The sequence below is a fragment of the Dermacentor silvarum genome, chromosome 5, assembly GCF_013339745.2.
Source record: "Dermacentor silvarum isolate Dsil-2018 chromosome 5, BIME_Dsil_1.4, whole genome shotgun sequence".
Lineage (NCBI taxonomy): Eukaryota > Metazoa > Arthropoda > Arachnida > Ixodida > Ixodidae > Dermacentor > Dermacentor silvarum.
Window position 1 is genome coordinate 47702614 of NC_051158.1, and position 21871 is coordinate 47724484.

The 21871-nt window shown below is 48.1% G+C and overlaps 1 protein-coding gene across 2 annotated transcripts in view; it reads left to right on the forward strand.

The window, feature by feature from the left end:
- The window catches only part of LOC119453373 (fatty acid synthase), a 52514-nt gene that overhangs the window by 7606 nt on the left and 23037 nt on the right, over positions 1 to 21871 (forward strand). The window contains exons 1-3 of one of the 2 annotated variants that reach the window (XM_049667822.1): positions 19537 to 19558; positions 19640 to 19778; positions 21095 to 21421. In XM_049667822.1, the coding sequence (XP_049523779.1) occupies positions 19646 to 19778; positions 21095 to 21421 (460 nt within the window). In that variant the 5' untranslated portion in view covers positions 19537 to 19558; positions 19640 to 19645. Of the gene's footprint in view, positions 1 to 19536; positions 19559 to 19639; positions 19779 to 21094; positions 21422 to 21871 lie in introns of those variants that run through there. The other variant, XM_037715412.2, reaches the window with a different exon arrangement.

A 21871-nucleotide genomic window follows, 5' to 3' on the forward strand; every position in this document is an offset into this window, starting at 1 on the left:
CTGTAAAACTTCGTTACGCCGTACAGTCGAACCCGGGTATATCGAACCCGGATATAACGAACAGCATTATTGCATATTATTGTGTATAACGAACAGCATTAAAATCCCCTTGAAAATGTTTCCGTACAAATTTTATTTTCTATTTCGAACTACCCATATATCGAACTTTTTTTGTGATCCCCTTCAGATTAGAGATATTCGGGTTCAACTGTGTATCTATATAATTTATATACAAATAACGCTTCCTTATCGCGGAAGCGTTATTTACTAACGCAGTTTAAGTTAATGTTCCTATAGCGTTCCTTTACAGCGTCTCCAAGCAGACCTTGTTAAGACGAGATCGGTTGTGTATAGTTTGCTGCACGCAACTGCCTGTCCACTTCTGATGGACGCACAGTGATTACTTGCCAATTTGTATGCACTATGAAGGAAGGAAGCAACTTTCGCAGCGCGCTCCCTCGCTAATGACCTCTTAACACGGTTTTTTTCGAGCTTCTTCTTTCCCGCTACCGCGTTTGTTGCTTGTGCGCGTGTTCTATTCGTAAATACGGAGTGCGCACGCGATTAGGAACTGCGCGCTGGATGTGTATTCATTTAGCGAAATGATAGAGGAAGACGTCATCTGTATGGCAGGCCGGTTTCGAGAACGTTTCCTCTGGCGTTTTGTATATGGTAGAAATTTCAGCCGCTCGTATTGTCTAGCGGCCTTGTGACGATTCTCCTTTGACGCGGTTGCTTGTGACGGAAGCCGACTTTCTTAAAAAAAAAAAAAAAAAATTCTGCCTTTTCACCACGCCATATGCACTGTCCTTTTGAATTTGACGCATTTACGGTAGTATCGTGGAGGTCTTTTCCGCAATAGAAAGTAGGGGGGGGGGGGGGGGAATAATCCCCAGGTTTTGCCCGAGTGCACTCGTACTTTGACTCTTTGAGTGTTACTGGTCGCTTCGTTGCCTGTACAAGCTGAAATTCGACCGCTTGTTTTTCACCGTGCGTATCAGAAGTGTGGCTGTAGCAGATAGCTCTGTTGACCTCGCTAGTACATTGACTTTATGAATATGCTCCCGCCCTCCAGCCCTTGCCAAAGATGTAGGCGTCTACGACTCCCGTATACGCAATGCAGCAGCATTTCTCTGTCTATACTATGGACTCGCCGCCGCTGGGCCAGGGGAATTTGTCTACCCGTCCACCAATGCTGTTCTTCTTCATTTTTATTCTGGACCCGTGTCCTATAGCGGTTACACCGCTAGTCGTTTGAAGCGGCTCCAACTCGGAACGGCATTGATATCTAATTGCGTGCAGTCGGCTTCAGGAAACTCGGACGGCGAGAGGTAATATTCCCGTCACGACTCCGAATTAATACGTTTTTCTTTTATACAGGAAAAGAGTCGGTACAGGGTGAGCCGTCCGTGAGCAGTTCGGTGCATGTGCACCCGAGAGGAATCTCTTTGATTGATCTTCACGTCTCTCCTTTACTGCGCGAAGAAAGAAAGAAAGAAAAATCACCACTCCTCAGCTTATACGCCACAAATCAATAACCGCTCGCCGCTCTTTTCAAAACCGCGGACGACGTGTAACGACGGCCTCCGGTGCTTGCATCAAAATCGGGGACCTTCCGTTGCCCGTAGTCTGTGACAGTATTTTTTTTTTTTTTTTTTTTTTAAGCAGCGTGGTCCGGCATTACGCGCATGGCGTTGCCATTAGAAGTGAGAGAGATTCCTTGGCGGATGCCTGAGGTGTTTTCCTAGCCGTATGCGCCTGTAGCGTGTGTTACTCCAGAATGAGGAAAGGGATGCATAAAATGACGCATTGATAACCTGTAGCGCGCGCACGATGTCTCACCTGCACACCCAGTAACAAGTAACTGTGGAGTTCATTGAGCCATGTCAGTCACTGGTCTCCGCGAGAAAAAGACGAAAATGCCTTCGTTGCTCGCCGAGCACTGTATGTATACCTGCACCTCTTCCACGAACCGCAATTTCGTTTCGTTTACTTGCGGCCGAAGGACCCGCAGGCATTGTAAACAAGGGGAGACATTCACTTGTCCTTGAATAGCTCTGAAGACTATAAGAACATAATAAAAAAAGAAAGGGGAAGAATGCAGTTTTTCAATGATTATAATCAGCTATAGCGCTAATCAGCTATAGCGCAAGAGTTCTTGTTAAAATTGTGACAGTACAATCTTTATTTCATAAACAGTCTTAATAAACCCGAAAAGAAGGACATGTAGCAATTAGTACGATATTCAAGGCGCCGTGTAGCTATGAAAGTGTAATACCGTAGTCTTGATGTAACGTTGATGATGCGTTTGGCCACCGGGCAATGTGTTGCGATCGCTGAAATTGTGCTTTACGTGCGTCTTCGCACGGCCATGGCGGCCTCAAGGACTATACTCTAAAATCAGCTTTCAAATTGTCGAGCAGCAGGCAGGCCAGGGAAAGCTATAGCTCAGGCCGACCTCTCTGCCTTTCTGTACATAAATCTCTTTCAGTTTACGTGGCAGCTCCTTGCGAGTTGCACCATGTTCCCGTTCGAATGTTAGTACACCGAACTTCTATACCGTCTATGTATTGCTGTAGAGTAGTATAACGTCGAGCACACTAGAAGAAGCGTCGGTGAGGTTCGGATAATTTAGTCCACACGGTGGTACCGGGCAGGGGTTTGCCCGACGAGATTTCTTTCGCGGCGTAATTAGAGACTGCGCTGGCGTTTTTCGTTACAATTCGATTAGACATCTTCCTTTTTCTACCAAGTTCGTGCAAGCCCGAGTCCTTGAAACGAAAGGACCGCGCGGCATTTCTGTCCTGTGTTCGGTGTGTGCGCGGAGTTAAGAAAGGTCGGTCTCGCTCGATCGTCCTTTTAAGCTCTCTGGTCTTGCATAAACCAGTGAGGGCGACACCGTAATGTATCATCCTATACCTCGACGCCATCGTTGTGCGATGTGTTTATGTATGCCAAGAAGGGGGAAAAAATGCGTTCCTGTCACAACGTGTTCTTTTTCTTTCTTATTTTTCTATTTTTTTGCTGGACGGTTTCCTAACCGCGTACAGGTTGGGAAAAGTATCAAGGTTAACGGTCTGATCTTGAGGGTGCACCGAAGGCCGTAAGATGTTCTTGTCATTGCGCGATTAAAATTGGGGTAATACCACGGGGAAAGAAATGTCCTTTTCTTTTTTTTTTTGAAGCTAAGGAACATGACGCCATGTATCGACGAGCTTAAGTTTGAACTGCATACGTTATCTCGTCAAGTCCGTGCAATGTAGCGAAACCAGTGGGTCGTGTAAGGAAGATTAAAAAAAAAAAAAAGAAAAAAAATAACGGTGTCTTAGTGTGGTATAGCACTGCTGAGTCCGAGGTCACAGGTTGGACTCCCGACCGCGGCGGGCGTATTTCGATAAGGGTTGACTGGAAACCTCAGGCGATTAAAATTGATCGGAATCACACCACATACCGAAGTGCCTACTGGAACCCGAAGGAGGTTGCGATACATGGTTAACAGCGGAACGAGCTGATTGGGAGTAAACACACTCTAGACGGTCCTTATGGGCGTATAAAGGGATGCTTCCTTTGCCCCATGGATGACACTCCCTTTAGGAGTAAGACCTAATCGTTGATGGAATTTTCTTTCTTGGCGACTTCTTGTGACAAGTGAACATGATGATAGCAGCGGCAGACGCGATAAGTGCATGAAAGAAAAAAAAATGAAATAAAAATTCACAGGGTCTCTTATGTTATCCCTAAGACGACTTGAAGGCGAAAGCCCAGTTGCCGATGCATTAAAGACGGACACATGACGTACACATCCCCCTTAATTCGCTTAGTCTACTTCGCTTAGTCATTCTTAATTCGCTTAGTCATCCACTTAATTCGCTTTATCATCCATCTTGCTTGCTTACGGGTGTATGAGCCATTGATGGTGATAGTTTTTGTACCTTTCGTGTCGTCGACGCGTTTTCGCTCAAGGCCTTTGAAGGTCGACGGAACGAGGAGACACATAGGGCTTTCGCCTTAAACTTTATTAGCAGGTCTCTGTCGAACACTCGTATCAAATGTTTCGGTGCGCGCCAGGTGGTAAAAATTAATGCGCAGTTTTCAGCTGTACAGCTCCTCTATAACCGAGCGTTAGCTTGAGCTCGCAGTCGTGCGCGATGAAAAATTATTTTATAGCCGCAATGATAAGGGTGTTATCCATAGGATAAACCAACACCTGTGAACTTTTTTAATGTAGTTTAGCGCGATGTTTTATAGTTAGCATTCCTCCTTAACTAGGAAAGTACTTGTGACGCATATGTTTGACTAAATCCGTCGCGCGCGCGCGCGCACACACACACACGCACACACACACGCACACACACACACACACACACACACACACACACACACACACACACACACACACACACACACACACGCGCACACGCACACGCGCACGCGCACACACGCACGCACACGCACACGCACACGCACACACACACACACACACACACACACACACAAAACGCATACGCATATCCAATGACACTGATCATGATATGCGAACACGACGAGCCTGTGGTTATTGGCCCAGTAGTTTTTTTTTCTTTTTTCGCAAATAACGCTATACACCTACATTGAAAAAAAAAAAAGTACAAGGGAAACTCCGTAAAAACCCACGAAAAGCCAGACGTGATCAGTAGATCGACGAAAAAGAAATAAAAAAGTCATCGTTTTTGGAATTCGAAATGCTCTGATGGTTTTACGAGAGACTGTTGGATAACGGATCATTTCCTTCTCTCGTACGTCATACCCTTCTACGGCACAAAAATTGACGTAACATATAAAACAAGGAACGTACAAACGCACAAATGGGTGTTTGACGAAACTTTCTTGAAAAGTCGCTTCACGATCTGCCTGCTTCTGCTGCTTGTACACTGGCACACCTTGAAACGAGGTACATGTAGAGGAGCACTGTAGCCACCGCTTAGCCACCTTTCTTCATCTTCATTACTTTATCGAAGTTTTAAGCGTCACTATATATATATATATATATTCTCTCTACGTATAAGTTTACCGACGTCAGGCTTGCCCATCATAAGTCGTTGGGCAGCTTTCGCCGGTATGACGCAAGGGGGCGATATATAGAATGGAGAGAGAGAGAGAAAAAAAAAACCCAATCTTACATTAACTTTCCTTCTTTTTTTTCTTTTTTTTTTTTACCGGTTCACGATCTCGTCGATACGACCTCCCGTTGCAGCAACCGCGCAGCGGCTGTTAATTCGGGCCGTTATAGGCAGCGTGGCCGCGGTATTTGGAAAGTCCCGGCCGCACACCGAAAGAAAGAAAGAAAGAAAGAAAGAAAAAAGGAAAACAAGCAAGAGCGGGGAGCGAAGGTGTACTCTAGGAGTCACGTATAGTAAGTACAGCCCAGTCGGGGAATGGCAAAAGGAAACGCGATTACGGCGCCACGCGTGGCAACTGTCGGAACCTGCCTTGGCGTAACTACAGTGCCTAGAATGTACTTACATATTCTAGGCACTGTAGCGTAAGGCGTGAAGCTGCGACTGTGCGCGTCAAAGGTGTCGATTCGGAGACTCCCTCCACAGACATACAAAGAGGTTAGTACGTGAGAGTTGGGTCTGAAATTAAACTCGGTTATCGCGCAATGAAGTACAAAGATGCGCAGTTATCAAGAGTTAAAAAAAGAAAATTGTTGAGCCAGGTGATGGGGCGGCGATTTGATGGGGTAAGCTGTGTCAGTCCTATGGCATAGACCGGTTTAAACATTTTCTCGGACTGTCTGCTTCGAGAAGTGCTGCGCAGAAGCATTATTATTACAGCGCTACTGGCTGCGCCAGTAGCGCTGTAATAATGTAGCAGCTCTCCCCATACCCCCTCCTCACAAAAAATAAAAATAACGCTTAGACTAAACGATGTCAAAACTGCGGAACGTTCGCGGATGCTACGTACGGTTGTGATTGAACTGGAGCGCGCGTGTACTCACTCCAGTACGGCCGCGTTATGGTCTATAGCATTCGCGCATAGACGACATGACTGGTCTATATATGGCTGATCGTTGGGAGTAGTATGGCGAACAGGTTTCCACGTGGTCTAACCGTGGTAACCGTGGGTAATGGTGAAGCACCATATAGACCCGGTTCGTTACACGAAGACTGCTGAATAGTCTATAACACAGCAGCCTCCGTTCTTGGAAACTGGCTATGTAGACTAACTCAGCAGTCGCATAGGCAACGTGGCTGGTCACCTCTGCAGCTTTGACATGTGTTATTATTATTATTATTATATTTCTTGGCAGACTATTACGTAGTTATTAACGCGGAAGTACCGTATTATGTTTCCGAGTTAGGATTCCTAAAAGCTAATTGCTCGAGTTAAAGAACATGCACGCTCTCGCAATTGGATTTCTGTGAGCTAGATAGATGGATGCGATGGATGAATACGAGATGATGGATAGGTACGATACTGTGAGATAAATGGACAGATTAATGGATGGATTAATGATACATAGAGGGAAAAGCAATAAGGAAAAGTACAAAAAAAATGGCCCGAGAAAATGCAGCAATTCTATCCCATGACAGAGCTATTCTTTCTTGCGCTTTTGCCAGTGGTCCGTGCGGCGTTCCGCCCATATTATAACCGGGATCAGCCTACGATCAGCCTATAGGAGCATAATAGAGAATAGAATAGAAATAGAATAGAGAGAGAACAGGATAGAGAAAGGAAAAATGAATCCTTATATACTGGCCCGTGTCGAGTCCCACTTGACCATGCTCCAAGCTTGGAAGGAGTTTATAATGGAAGGGGGGGGGGGGGTACATAACGATCGTTACGACTGATCGGAGCAATTGGCGCGCGCAGATATACGCTTGAAAAGATCGGCGTTTGGTCGCAATCGATAACATATAGGTCGGTGAAATAAACAAAAGTAATAATAATAAAAAGTATAAACTAAAATTGAGAAAAGAAAACCCGAGTGTTCTTGTGGCTTCCTTCGTCGACCTTGACGTGTAATGCATAGCGTCTGTACTCAGCGGCGTTAACGGCGTAGATGTAGTAACAGTTCATGTACCACATGTTCTCGGATAATCGACGGCAGTTCGCGACAGCGTCAGTAGCATTGCATGCGGACTCTGCAGATGACATGCAGCCGCGCACACCTATATTTTTGTTTGTTGCGAAATTGCGGCGCAGTCCCAACTTTTTTTTTTTTTTTTTTTACCTTGAGCTGACGCCGACGGAAGGACAGTTTGTCACCACGTAGCGAGCTGCGGCTGTAACGACCGCGAAACGAAAACGCAAGTTTAGCTTTCACGCGTAGGATATATATATATATATATATATATATATATATATATATATATATATATATATTACGTTCGCTTTCAACTGGCACTTCCTCAATTAAACACCTGCGCGCGAAATGAAATTATTAGCTCTCCACTCTTCTCCCCCCGCTGAAAAAAAAAAAAATCGCAGCATATCCATGGGGTGAATGATGATGAGTGGGCGAAGCTCCGGAGGGAATCATCGGATCTCCCGCTTAAGATGACGCTAGCACAAACGCGTTAGAAACGTGCGGTACTCTCTAGTAAGGGGGAGCGGCCACAGCGTCTTACGCAGCCATTTACACATGCCGGAATGTGCACCGCGTTTGCCGACGCCATCACATGACTGCTGAGAGAGTATACCCCCCGTATTCATAAACGCTCCTCGACTTGAACTTGACTTGCCACCGCTTTGGGCAGCGCGTTCGAAACGCGTTGAAGGTAAGGCGGAGAGGCCACAGCGTCTTACACCAGCTTCTCACACTGGCCGTAACGCGCTAGCACAAACGCGTTAGAAACGCGCTAGAAACGCGGCCTTTCGTTAATATTTGGTATTTATTGCCATCGTGGTGCGTGTGTCCATGTCCGCTTCGTGGCGTAGTGGGCTAACGCCGCGCGCTCGGAAGCGAGGGGTCCCTGGTTCGATTCCGCGCTACGGACACAACTTCGGAATTTTTTTCCTCATTTTTCTCAGACTGGTTACACACTACTACTACGACGACGGGGACGGAACGGGTGCCGCTATAATGAGCTTCGCCCCTAAAAAGGGGTGTTAGATGCGCAAAATTTTCTACCAAAATTACGAGAGGGAAATGTAGCGGAACTGCAAGCGTGCCGTTTCAGCCGGCAATGGAATTCGGTGGGGGTAAACAGGTGGATTATTTGCCCGAACTGCGTCCTTGTGGCTTGGAGCAGCTTCTTGACATCGCAGGTTGATCATATCCAACAAAGTACTGCGTTATAAATGTAACATTAGCAAGAAGGTTATATACTTGCTGGTTTCATATGCGTTTAAAGAGGGGGGGGGGGGGGGGGAGCACGAACACAATCGCTCGAAAGTTTACGTCATTAAAGGCCGATATAGAGCGTATTAAATCAAGCCGCAAGGACGTCTAAAACCACAAGCACGAAGCCGCAATTACTACGCATCGTTCCTGTAACACCCGAACGATCGCAACGCCGGTTTCCTCCACTAATTTTAGCTGGAAACTCCACGGTTACATAAGCTGTTTACGTACGTCGGTTATAAACCGCCGGGATAAAAATAACCCACGGGCGATATCGTTTTCCAAAAGCTAACTTTTCGTTTCAGATATCGGCGGCACATCTCCCACTGTTTTCGAAATCGATTTGGATATCTGGCATTGCAATAGTTCAACTGTATACCTATTATGCGGATAAATTTAGGAACTTCGGATCGGCCTTTACTGTTGACATGCCTGTTGCCCTGCGAGGTCGTGCTCTGTTACACCTGCGGCCGTGTCTTTAGTTCGGTCTTGCAGAGTTTCTCGCGAATTCGCGAGGAATTGTACAAAACACACGCTGAAGCGCTTTTAACGAGTCACGCAGCGCAAACAGGTGGGATCCGAGCACGTTAAGCCTCGGCTCCTTTCTTGACGAGCGAAAATTTGTCACTCGCCCAACGCGCGCTGGTTTTCCGATTCTCTCGCTCGACGCATTCTTTTGCGTTTCTATACACAATGAGTTTTAGAAACTTGCAGTGTCCTCGAAGCTCGCTTCAAGAAGCGCTTCCTTTGCTCCTTACGAAAATCAGACCCCTGAGTTCGAGGCGTGCGTCGCTAAACCGCGCGCGCCGCCACGCCTTCACTTTCAGCTACTCGGAAAACGAACAATACAGACTCGCACCTGCAAAAAACATATTTCTGTATTTTTCCTACTAAAGCCACGAAAGAACGGGTCCAAAACTGTGGCGCTCCTCTTAACCAGAATGCACGTGTCCTATGTAGGGAGGTAGTGAAGTGTGACGTACCTCGCTTCAGGCTTGCAAATGATGACGCAGAGAAAAAAAAAGAATACGAAGAAGTACGGGCGGCATGTTCCATACATTGAGTGCATTCAAGCATATACGCACGTTGTCCGGTAGCTGCTTTGAGTCGGGGGGGGTTGGGTGGGGTGCTGAGGGTAGAGGGAGTGTCTGCTTCGGTCCTTTTTTCCGCGTTCTTTTGACCGCAAGCAAACAACCGCAACGGTCACTTTCTGTCTTTTTTTTTTTCTTGTTCTGATACAGGCGGGAAGCGGCAAGACTATCGCAGTTTTCGATTAAATTCGACGAGGTAAACGCGTTGTGTCGTAAACTAACGGAAATATCTGACTTGGCGGTATACGTATTACCTCCTCGCGGAATATCAGGCATACACCTGTGACGCAGACGGGAGCAGTCGCGTTGGTGGCGCCATCTCATGGCGCAGAGTTCAACCATGGCGGCCAGCCGGAAGTGACGTAGATCAGTTCTGACTCGAATCTGGTGGGCGGATATCAGCGAGCAGATGAAACAAAAGTTCACTCTTGACAACCGCGGCGATAACTATCGTCGCTGCAGTCAATTCGACACGAACTGCGCGCGCGATGCCACAGTCTCGCTCTTCCTCGATCGATATTAAGGAGGAAGTGTTCAGTCGACGCTGGATCGATGCCAGATTCAGTGCGTGGCTGCTCGCATTCTAGCCGGTACGCGACGTCCGTAATTAATCCTCTCGCGACCGCTTCTAATTAACGCCGCGTCCCACTGTGTGGCCACGAGATGCGAACGGATAAGAGAAGTCTGGGAATTTCTCTTCTTTTTTCTTTTCTTTTTCTTTTTTATGTGCTCGTCAGTAGATGCTGCGCTAAGACATAAATGAACCAATACTGGTCACCCCCGGAAATTCGCGCGAGACCCCCAGCGCACTCTCTCGGTAGGCTTCCGTTCGGCACTGCGTAAAGGAATGGGCATCTGAACAAAAAGAGAATAGATCGAAAAGGGAATGGCTTTCAAGAACCTAGTGATTAAACAGACTTTGATTGACGTGCGAAAAAAAAAAAAGCCATATCGGAACATCTCCGGTAACTTGCGGTTATGTACGTGGCTACAAAACTCTAGGTTATCCCTGTGACGTACTGTACTGCTGTGGCTACCCGTTGCGAAACAGTAGGTACAGTTTTGTGACGTAATCAACGACGATACATTCTACATGGCACTCTGTTTTCACCCATAGAGAACACGTAGAAAACTAAAAAAAAAAAAAGAAAGTTCCTGCGCCAAGTGTATACAGCGCTGGCTTATTAACGGGGGGCGTGTCTCCAAAACAAACCGATTAAAAACCAACTCTGACTTTATTTACCCTATTGCTTCCTTTCTTTTCTTTCTGCGCCTGTGCTAAGCAGGATGCTCAAGCAGCCGCTCCACCCTGTGGCACTCGGAGGAAGCACTTATGACAACGAGCCTTAAGTGACTCTTTCTAAATGACCATTTTCTTCCGCACTACCGCAGACGCACATAAAAAGCCGCAGTGATACACTACCAACCGACCGCGACCACTATGCCGCTTTTTATTTGTCTCTTTCTCTCTAATGTTTTCGTTTCACGGAGGGCAAGCGCATAAGGACATGATATCCCGAATGTCATCACCGCTGGCCGCTCTCGAGGAACGCGACGACAAGCGATTGAGATACTCCGTACACAGGGGGAAATCATTAGATATAGCCCGCACCTCATAAACGTTTGCACGCCGCTATTTATATACTGTCCGCGCTCGCTTCGACGTACACGTCTCTACGATTCTGCGCGATTTCTCGCATTTTTCATCTTGTTGTTCTTTCTTTCTTTTCGCACTATAATAATATCAAACGTTGAGGCAGAAGCTCCCCGGTATGCGTTTTGGAACAAGCGCAAAACGAGCGCATCAAAAGGGGCGGATCGCGTCTGCTTCTTCGTCGTCGTCTGCGGCGGCGGCAACGTCGTCGTTGGCAGTCATCGAGGAATGAGGAAAGACGATATGGTATTATATAGAGCCAGGAAACCCTTCACAGGACGTTAATCACGAGACCCCATCCCTTCGATATCGTTATGGAAGGCAAAAAAAAAAAAAAAAAAAGCAAGAAGACAACGCCCCGTTATGCAGTAGGCGTACGGTCTACCGCGGATCATCTCGGTGTCGTTTTGCCGGGAATGGTCATATGTTATGCATTACAGAGAGCGCTTATACACAACTTGCGGAAGACTCCTCGATCCACGGGCTGCCTGTCACCTGTGCTAATTGGACAGCCGTAGGCGTATGTAAGAAAAGGACTGCTCGTACGGCGCCTGTACACGGCTGGCAAGGGGACCGTGCAGGGCGGTGTGTAACGTGAGAGAGAGAGAGAGAAAGCTTTTTCGACTATGTGCGCGATGGAGGTACCGGTACATGTGGTGGTGGCCCTCGTTGAGACTATGTGGTGTGCAGGTGGAATAAAAAAAAAAAAGAGGAGCGTCGAGTTTTCCGACTTCGTGCGTCTTTCCTGCCGGAGACGCGCATTTGTACGCTTGAGCGGCAGTGTCCATGTACAACGAGGGTCGACCACGCTGCTTCGTCTCGATGCACCCCCCCCCCCCCCCCCCCAGAAGAACTTTCCTGCACGACTCGCATGTGTAGCGGCCTACGGCGAAGTTTGCGGCAAAGATGAAAGGGACTGGAGTTAGTGCGCATGCGCGTGTATCGCCTATTTGTTTTTCTTTGTTTGCTTGACGCTGAGAAAGAGACCTTGTCACGTGGGCCGTGCGTGTGCGGGCTGTTGTAACACGTGATCAGCGGTTAAGGACGAGAAAAAGTTGCGTGTGTTGGGGCTCATGGGCAACTGCGGTGCGCTCGGGAAGTTCTGGCGGCGTCGGCCCGCTGCGCGAGCCTCGTTTTAAGCAGCTTTCGCGCTCGGTATGATCATAATCATTATCGTCCACTGCATGGAGAGAACCGATATGTATATTGGTGAGGAAGAAAACGAGGGTGCAATGTTTCTCTTGACACATTTGACTTCATTGGTTCTGCCCGCGCTTCCAGCATGTGCATTTGGGCATACGAGTTTCCGCGCGTTAAGCACTCTGAATGCGTTTATTCCCGGGAGTACACCGACGATCACACCGCAAACTCGCTTTGTGTAGTGTGGCGCCTCATCCTTCGGGAGAGGGTTGATCGCCAATGCATGATTCGGCCGCGGAGTGTATAATAGCGGGTAAGTGCACGGGCCCGCAGGTGTCGATGAATGTAGGAAAAATAAATATACACACGCACAATTGAACAGGACACATGCTACGAAAAGTCTTTACTATGAGGTTTCGACTGGCGGACCGGCCTTCGTCAGAGTGAACCTGATGACGAAGGTCACTTGACGAAGGCTGGTCCACCAGCCGAAACGTTAGTAAACCAGATGACGAAGGTTACTTTACGAAGGCTGGTCCACCAGCAGAAACGTTAGTGAACAATTTTTACTAGCGTTTCGGCTGGTAGACCAGCCTTCGTCAGAGTGACCTTCGTCATCTGGTTCACTCTAATGAAGGCCGGTCCACCAGTCGAAACCTTATAGTAAACAAGACTTTTCGTACCGTGTGTCCTTCTCTTCAATTGCGTATCGTGCAGACCCATCGAGCTTCATATTCAGGTTTATAATGTATGTTTGTAAGTATCCGTTTTACCCGTTCCTTCGACAAACCTAATCCAAGGCTAGAGGGGGAAAGCTGTGATTGAGTGTTTTCACATGTGCGATCACGCCACGCGCGGTGTGTGGTTAACCACGTGCGGCTGCTGCACAGAGAGTGTCCCACTCAAGGTCGTGAGAACGTTCGGACATCACGAGTTTTGTGGGAACCGACGGAGAGGAGCTCGCGATCGTGAGCGTGCGAAAGCCGCACGAGCTACGCGCGTGCACTTTTGCACAGTCTCCCATGGTTGCCGATTACGCGAGCATCTCCACGCCGTCGGGCGTGAGAGGTGTGAGAGTGCACGCCGGCTGCCAGTTTGGCAGACCTATACAAGTGCATAACATCGAATCCTTGCAAACACTTCTGCAGTAGCTTTCGTCGGCACACAGTCGAGCCCGGAGATATCGTATTTCAAGGGGATCACAAAAAAAAGTTCGATATGTGGGTAATTCGAGATATGAAATATATTTTATACAAATGTTTTCGAGGGGATTTTCCTGCTGTTCGTTATACACGGTAATTCGTTATGTGGGTTCGATTGTTTAAGCCGTCGCGGGGAACGAGATACTGAGGACGCCGCTGTATTGGTAGGAGGAAGATGCGAGTAAAAGTGAACCAATATATGCTACTAGGAACCGATCCGTCTCTCTTAACATGGTTTTTCAGGCGCGAGGAACTGCGTATCCTAGAAGAGAGATTGAAGGAAGGACGGGCGAAACCTCGTCTAGTCCCTTTTTTTTGGAAATTATTATTCCTTGAAATTATGGGGTTTTACGTGTCAAAACCAGATCGATTGGCACGCCGTAAGGGGGACTCCGATTTGGACACCGGGGTTCTTTACTGCCCAATCTAAGTACACTGTTTTCCGTTTCGCCCCATCGAAATGCGGCCCTTTCCGGATTCGATCCCGCGTCCCATCTTGGCAACCACCGAAGCGTTCACTGTCGGTGCGCGTTAAGGCCGGAATACATGGAGCGAATAACCGGCGTCCGAGCGAAGAACTTCGTCGGGCGGCGAACGTCCGACGGCCGGCGTCAAGAAATTTGCCGTCCGCAGCCGATCTGCCTGTCCAAACATTTTCGTCGGGCGAACGCCGCCGCCGGAAGCGTCTAGCGCGCAGCGGTGGACGACAGCCAATCAGGAGGCACTAGTTCCGGTCGCAATGCATGCTGGTGTTTCGCGCGCGCGCGCCTTTTCGCGTCGTCTGCAATCGCGTTGGTGTTGCCGTGTCTGCATGTCTCTGCACCGATTGAGTAGTTCCTAGTATGATCTCTCAGGAATCGCGTTGTATTTGTACATCCCATATCCGCTGATCTGCGAGGAAACAGACAAGCAGTGCAAGCTCTCTACAACAACCTTCAACAGAAATCTTCTGATCTCAGAGGCCACATGCTGTCGTCATGCCTATCTCCCGACTTCCCCGATAGATGGCGTTGGCATCGGATATTTCTTTCGCTAGGCTTAGACGCGTTCGAAACGAGAAGCGATCTCGAAAACTACTCAAGGTTATCCATAATACTCTGTCGTCGAAGCGGCCTGAGACTAAGCGAAAGCCGTTTAAATTTGCTTCCAACGTGAATTCTACAAGGACAACGCCAAATGTCAAGCAACACAGCAACATCCTGCGTCGTGTCGCCGCGTCGTTACTTGACGCGTGAAGTTCGTCGAGAAAGTTCCCGACACGCTACTTCTCTTTTCTGCTCATAGCCCACCGCCCCGAGCAAGAGCGCGGGTACACGGAGGAGTTTATATATAAGGCGCGTCTGTGTAGCTCTCTGCGATTTTGTGGCGCATTTCGCTGGCGATCTATCGCCCCAAGAGGTCGTGGGTTCGTTTTCCCCTGGAAATTTTGCGACTTTTTCTTCTGGTTTCTTTCTTTGTATTAGCTATGACGTATTTCCGTGATGCAGGAATGAAATAAAACCGGAGTAATGGTTTACGCCAAAACGCTTTATGAGGCATTCTCTCTTTATCTTTTTTTTTTTTTTCCATTCTCGCAATTCTCGCTAAGCAGCCAACACCATAGCCACTGAGCAACCACGGCGGGTAATTATTATTCCTGCTTCGGGCATATTTATTGAAGGATGTTTTAAAAACGATGTCAAGTAAAAGCCCGACACGCTGGCCCACCAGTTTTATCAGATTTTGTATTTCTGTGCCCTCCGTTTTCCCCTGGACGACAAGCTGTTTATGCAGGAAATGAACCGGAGTGGTGCCCGCTTGCATTCTCTCTTTATTCTCTTCATTCTCGCAATTCTCGCTAATTCGGGCGGCTGGACAATGTGTCACTTACGGGTCAGCGACGCCAGCAGCCACAAAAGAAAAAAAGAAAGGAAGAGAGAGATAAACGCCTGGTGGGGTTATACCCACAAATTAATCGGCCACCCCGGCTGTCCGGCAATATTTTTTGGAAGCTCTTAAGGGGTTTCTTTCTTTCATTTCCCTCTATTATCGGCAGATCACTTCAACGTCACGCGATGACGTCACAGCCTTACCATGACGTTCGAGGTGACGCTGGTTATAGCTCGAAGCTCCTCTGGTCTAGCTCTCTCGTATGCCGGCAACATGTGAGGGGCCTTTAACTTTTGTCGGACCATATGACTTCTGGGGATGAACAGGTTTTTCCTTCGAAGACGTGTGGCGCGGCTTGATTTCGAGCGTTCGATGTTTTGGGCGTAAAGGAGGTCGTCGTCTTCGGGTCGTGGTGTATAGACGAGTGGCGTTTCCTTCTCTTATTTTTTTCTTTTTTTTTTTCTTCTGCGCCGTCTAAAAAAAAGAAAGAAAGCAGGTTTGAGAGGTCGAGTTCCCGAATTTAGAGCGTATGAAATGGAGGGGGGGGGGGGGGGGTCCTGAGGGCGGGTACGTGTCACGGGTTGTTGCGAATTGACCGGAATGTCCGAGAGAGAGGCCGAAGGCGTCCCTGCGCAGGAGCCCCCCTGAAGTTGCGTCATCAACCTTGGAAGGTGCCGCAGTTTGACGCACGCACTTCTATCGAAAGGTGTATCGCTTTTTTTTTTTTTTTTGTCCCTTCGCGGGAAAGACACTAAGAATGCGCAACAAAGAAAAAAAAAGATAGGCTGGTAATATTGTAATGTAATCTCATCGCTTTCTTTTTCTTTCTGCGAGTATGCCGAGAATTGGCATGGATATGGGGAAGGGGGGGAGGGGGGGGGGAAGCTGACAAGAAAGGTGGTGCGCGGCGATCGACGGTCACCTAAATGCTCACTTTAACGGTGCTTCGAAGCGTGCGTTTCTTGTTTTGCTGACGGTCGGGAGAACAAAAACGAAATCGCTCGCTCAAACGCGAGTCTCGATTACATGTTTGCGTTTTCCAACGGCCACGCCTGGCGAGTTCAGGGCCGCCAGTGGAACATGCAGGCGACCGCTAGGAAAACACGGCGAGTTTCATGCGCACGTCTGCTACTGATTATTTGAAGGAGAAGGTCGCAAACACGTTTTTTCTTTCTTCTTGTAAATCGGGACCACTTCTTGCTCGTTGTCCTTGTCTCATTCGCGAAATGTAAAAAAGAAACAAAAAATGAAAAACCGCTCTGAAGTGCTTCGCAGTGCGTAAAAATATATTCGTGGTCATCGGCGCCATGACGCTTCGAATGGTGCACGTCTATTTTGACGGGTCCCCGCGTTTGGGCGCCAAAAGCCTGCGTACGCTGTCTCCGAAAGAGCGGCAGAAGAACCCCGTCGTTTTAAGGTGACGCAAGTTCGTCACGCATATGTGTGCCACGTCAAAAGTTGATTTTAGTTGCACGGCGTGTTTCAGTACATAACTGCTGCGACTTTTGATTGTGCGTTGGATTGAGGCGCACTTGAAAGAAATGCGTGCTCAAAATTGCACCGGGGGCGAGTTCCTACACTGCGCGGCGCCCTTCGTAGCCTTCGGAACGTTACACAGTTGTTGTTACGACACATTTCACGCTTACGACTGGGTGTTTAAGGGTCATTAAGCGGGGATATTATATTCATTCATGCTTCCGGATGGTTGCACTGCCGGTGGTGCCGATCGTGGTGCTTTATGTACTATGAAATCGCACTATACGCTCAATCTGCCACTTGTATATAATGTTTTCTATCTATCTATCTATCTATCTATCTATCTATCTATCTATCTATCTATCTATCTATCTATCTATCTATCTATCTATCTATCTATCTATCTATCTATCGAGTCTGTTCGGACAGATAGTCCGAGATAGTTCCATCTTCTCGTCTTCACTCCCTTTTTCTCTTATCTGTTTTATCCCTTTTCTCTTTCCACAATAAAGTGTGGGCAACTAGAGAAATAGCTTCTAACCTTCCTAGCATTCCCTTATCTATCTATATTTTTGTGAGGCTATTACCGCCTCCCGCGTGTCTAGTCCCGCACTCGTGGGTATGAGCCTCGTTTCGAAGCCACAATATGGGCGCAGCAGCAGCAGCAGCAGCAGCAGCAACGACAGACTGTTTGCTTCGGGTGCCCGTGCGGACAATTGCTAAGCGCTAACGGGACAAAATAGTAAGCTTATGCGCGCCCTCATATTGCCGATCTTTTCCACGTCGACCGTGCATTAACATGTGTGCTCGGGTACTACACCGTGGCTGTGTTTTAGCAACGCTGCTATCGCTACACATATCGGGCAGTACTAAGCTGATTCGTACCCTTACTAAGGGTTACTCTAAGGGTGAAAATTGGTGTATAACTCGCACCGCAGCACCCGTAAGGGTGTTACGGTAGGTGTCTTATACGGAAAGCGCCCCTCAGGGGTGTAAATCTGTTTTATTGTGACTCGTTGGGAGGAGCTTTTTCGAGAACGGCCTTCCTTTTCTTCTTTTCACTTCCCCCTTTTTCGTCGACTCGCAAGGTTCCCGGCTATGTACTGTATAAGCGTGCATGCAATGCGACGTCCTCACTGCCGCAGTGGGAGGGAGAGTGAGTGAGGCAAGTGCGTCATAGAGGCGCTGGCGACTGCGTCATCGTTGTGTTATTATTGTACGTTGTTGACTTAATGATGGCTTCGCCTGCGGCTCGCCTGCTTATAGCACGCTGACACTGATGTAGCGTTGTTGTTTACGCTGTACGCGGTGTGGCCGGTCGTGCCGTGGAATATCCGTGGCCTTTTTAATAACTTCGATTGCAGTGATTGCATACTCGTACATATGTATGCACGGTGCCGGCGCTTTATGGACGATGGAAGGTTACGCTGTTGGTTTGAGTTGCGCTCGCGAATTTAGTTTCATTTATACTTCTGCTGCGGAGTGACGTCAACGCTGCGGGCTGTTCAGAATGGTAATGCCTGTGCGCGGGGTTACGTTAGCTTAATTTGTGGGCCGGTTTCACTCGGAAGGTAAAACAGTCCTGCTCCGGCGGTCCGCCTTGGAAGTGGCGTGACAAAAGTAATAAACACGGGGAGGTTCGATTGCTGTAACTTGGTTGGCGTAACGCGCAGGTGTGACACCCGATCGGCTACATGTGAACGCTTGCGGCCGCGTCGACCCCGTCGGCCGTCACGCGTGACAGCTTTCAAAGTGTGTGTTTGTTTGTTTCGAGCGTCATGTTTTTTTGTTGTCAACTTGCTGCAGTGAGGCTGCCCATTTTATTGGTCTCGTAATTCTGCCTTATTTTCTTTTATGTTTTAATTAAATGAAGGTTTCGGTAGGCTTTCCCCCCACTTTGCGCGAACCGAGTAAACTTGGCCGATGCCGAAAACAGTGTAATCTGGTGACTTAATCGGTTAGCCTATTCTGATATATCATGGCAGGGCACGATATGTGTGTTAATTCTCGCGGGAGTTCGCGCATCGATTTTGGCAGGCTGGCATGCGTGCAATATATGTCGCAGCACCCACAAGCCTCATAGCATTAACCAATTCAGGAGATAACCAATACGTGCCCCCCAGCAGGCATATGTCACCAGGTCTGTCGGTATAAGTTTTCGCGCTTGGCGCGGGCAATCGTCCTCCCACGATTTCGATCCATTCCCCCCCACCCCCAGGTTCTGCAATCTCTGCAGCGCAAATTGACTACGTAAATGTTCTTTTTTTTTCCACAAACAAAGAAACAAAGGTCTTGCGCAGCATTCGTGAATTGCGTGCGCACAGGCACAGGCCTTTTCATCGGTGCGTATATATAGCAATGTCGTCTGCTGTACAGTCCACGCGGAAGAAGCGTTTCGATCCTGCACCCGCATTCAGTACAATGTCGTGTCGATAGGACTTGCGTGCGTTCGCTCCATTGCCGCGACGTCGCCGAGTCCATTCGACTTGTTTTTTTTTTTTCCTTTTCTCTTTTGGGTGTGCGTGGACGTCGCTTCGATTACACACGAAAAAGACAGTGCCCATAGTTCACTTTCATTACGTTCACTATCTCCAGTGGCTGAAGCCACTTTTTTTTTTTTTCCCCTTCCTCGAGCGGTTGCACCGTCTGCTTCTTCATATCGCTGTCGTCTGCTCTGCACCGCATAGCAGACGACGCGAAAAGCGTCTCGCTGCATGGTCGAAGACTAGAGAAGTTTGTCTGATTGCGGAAACTCTGCCTTTTGACTTTAGCGCTGCCAAGGCCGAAGGGTTGACCAGTGCGTTTTCCCCAACGCCGTACGTTTTCCTGGCACCAACTAGTCGTCTGATTTTGTGTTGTATTTCCTCTCTCGTCGCAGATAACCATGACAGACGAGGACGTTGTGATCACTGGCTTCTCAGCCTACTTCCCCCAAGCAGACCACCTTGCAGAGTTCAAGGAGAAGCTCTACGCCGGCGTCGATTTAGTCACAGAGGATGAGACGAGGTGGCCTCGAGGTACGTATACCAAATAACGCTTATAGTCACGCATAAATACTGCATTCCCGCCCAAAGTTGTATTATGCTAAGTAGCTTAATTCCAGCTGTCATCACTAGGTGTCCAACCAGCCGCAGATGTCCCGCTAGCTAAAGGTTATAGGGTTAATTTTTAACTAAGACAAGTTTATATCGCTTCATGGCTGGCCATATACTGCAAGAAAAGAATTTACACCCTTTGGGGCTTGTTTTGTCTCCAAACAATAATATCCATCTTTATGTTCATTTCCTTTCTTTTAACGCTGCACACTCGGACTTTTAGATCACGAACGGCATGCGCGCGTATCAACGTGACATAGCTTTCCTGTTAGGAAACTAGTGAGCGCAGAGCCAAGATAAGCCCCAAAGGGTGTAAAATTTTTGAGAGTGTAAACAAGCTGGATCTCCATTTTGGGACTTAGTTTCCTACTTGCACCGGCAGGTTTTTAACCGGAACGAGTTTATGCCACTTGAAAAATTATGAAAATATTTGAACCGTGAACTAAGAACTAAGAACCGTTAACTAAGAACTTTCCACTGGCACCAGTTGAAGTTAACTGCGACCAGTGGATCACACTTGGTTCGGAATGAGGTTCACTGGTACCGACTGCTGGTACCAGCGGTGCGCTACTTCACAGGAGTTAAAGCAGTTGATTTGCCATTTGAAGTGTCACCTGCCACCTTTGTAAAGAGAGCGTGATTAAGAAATCGTCAGGTTGCGAGGTGATGTGATAAGACAACTTAACTATCGTTATTATATATTCTCCCATATCATTCCTGTTCTTGCGCCGTGTTCAACTCGCTAATGGGGGACACAGCAAAACGAATGGAGTGAAATCTAACAACCAATTTATTTTGTAAAGGATATACTCCTTACATGTATTCCTTCCGGTGCAAATCACTTATTAGTATGCGTTTAGTCCGTTAACAGCATCCGCGTTGCTCTTCTCCCCGTCCTGTCGAATCCCCTTATGCCCGCTATATAAGCGGGGTTTGTTACCAATTTCGTCCTAGTTTTCGCGCGCTACCCGACGAATGCGGACAGTTATAAAAATAAAATGGAAGATTGTTCAACGGGGTCCGGTGTTAAAGGGGACACCTCAATGTGTGGCTCTCGATTTGCTGACACTCCAGTGCTTTTTGCTGCAAAACTGGGCGATGTTACACTAGCTCGAGGGAGGAATTCACGCGTACTCTAAACGCACACGTGCTCCGCGTGAAAAAAATGTAGGCCGGCACTGTACGTCCGCGTAGCGGTGTCTGAAATCTCACGGCGTACACGCCTCCTGGTTCCGCAGGTCTCCTGGGCCTCCCCGAACGATCGGGCAAGATCCGCGACCTGTCGCAGTTCGACGCGCAGTTCTTCGGTGTGCACCCCAAGCAGGCGCACGTGATGGACCCGCAGCTGCGGCTCTTCCTGGAGACCTCGTACGAGGCGATCGTGGACGCCGGTTACGACCCGGCGACGCTGCGCGGACGCAAGGTGGGCGTCTTCATCGGCTCCTCCGAGTCCGAGACGGACGAAGCGTTCAACGTGGACACGGACAAGATCGACGGGTACGCGCTGGTCGGATGCTGCCGGGCCATGTTCTCCAATCGCATCTCCTACTCGCTCGACCTACACGGTATGTGCCGATTCCTGTATATTTTAGTGCTTGCAGCTGCTGCTTCGTGTCATCTTTGTCTGAAGCCTCTTGTGTGTCATATGACTAATCATGGGGGTAGGGGGCGCCACCACCCTGGTCGCGACATCTTGAAGTCGAAGATGGTTCGCTAATAAGCGCTATACGTGAATTAGCGGAAATTCGCGAGTATTAGCTATGCTAATTCAGTAAGAATTGGAAGCAGCGAGTTGTAAAGATATGATTTCGGTAATAATGAGAAGCTGGACTAGTTTACCCTAGACTAGTTAATTGCATTTGGGCTAGTTGCTGTGTCATACTGAGATCCCTAATAGAGCTAAAGAGACAAGGACAGACATAAAACGTACTTGTGTCTGCCCTTAATCTTTCTATTGCTACTTAAGATACATTATACTATAGTAGTGAATCTCCTAGCTGTTGTCCCTGTCTTTT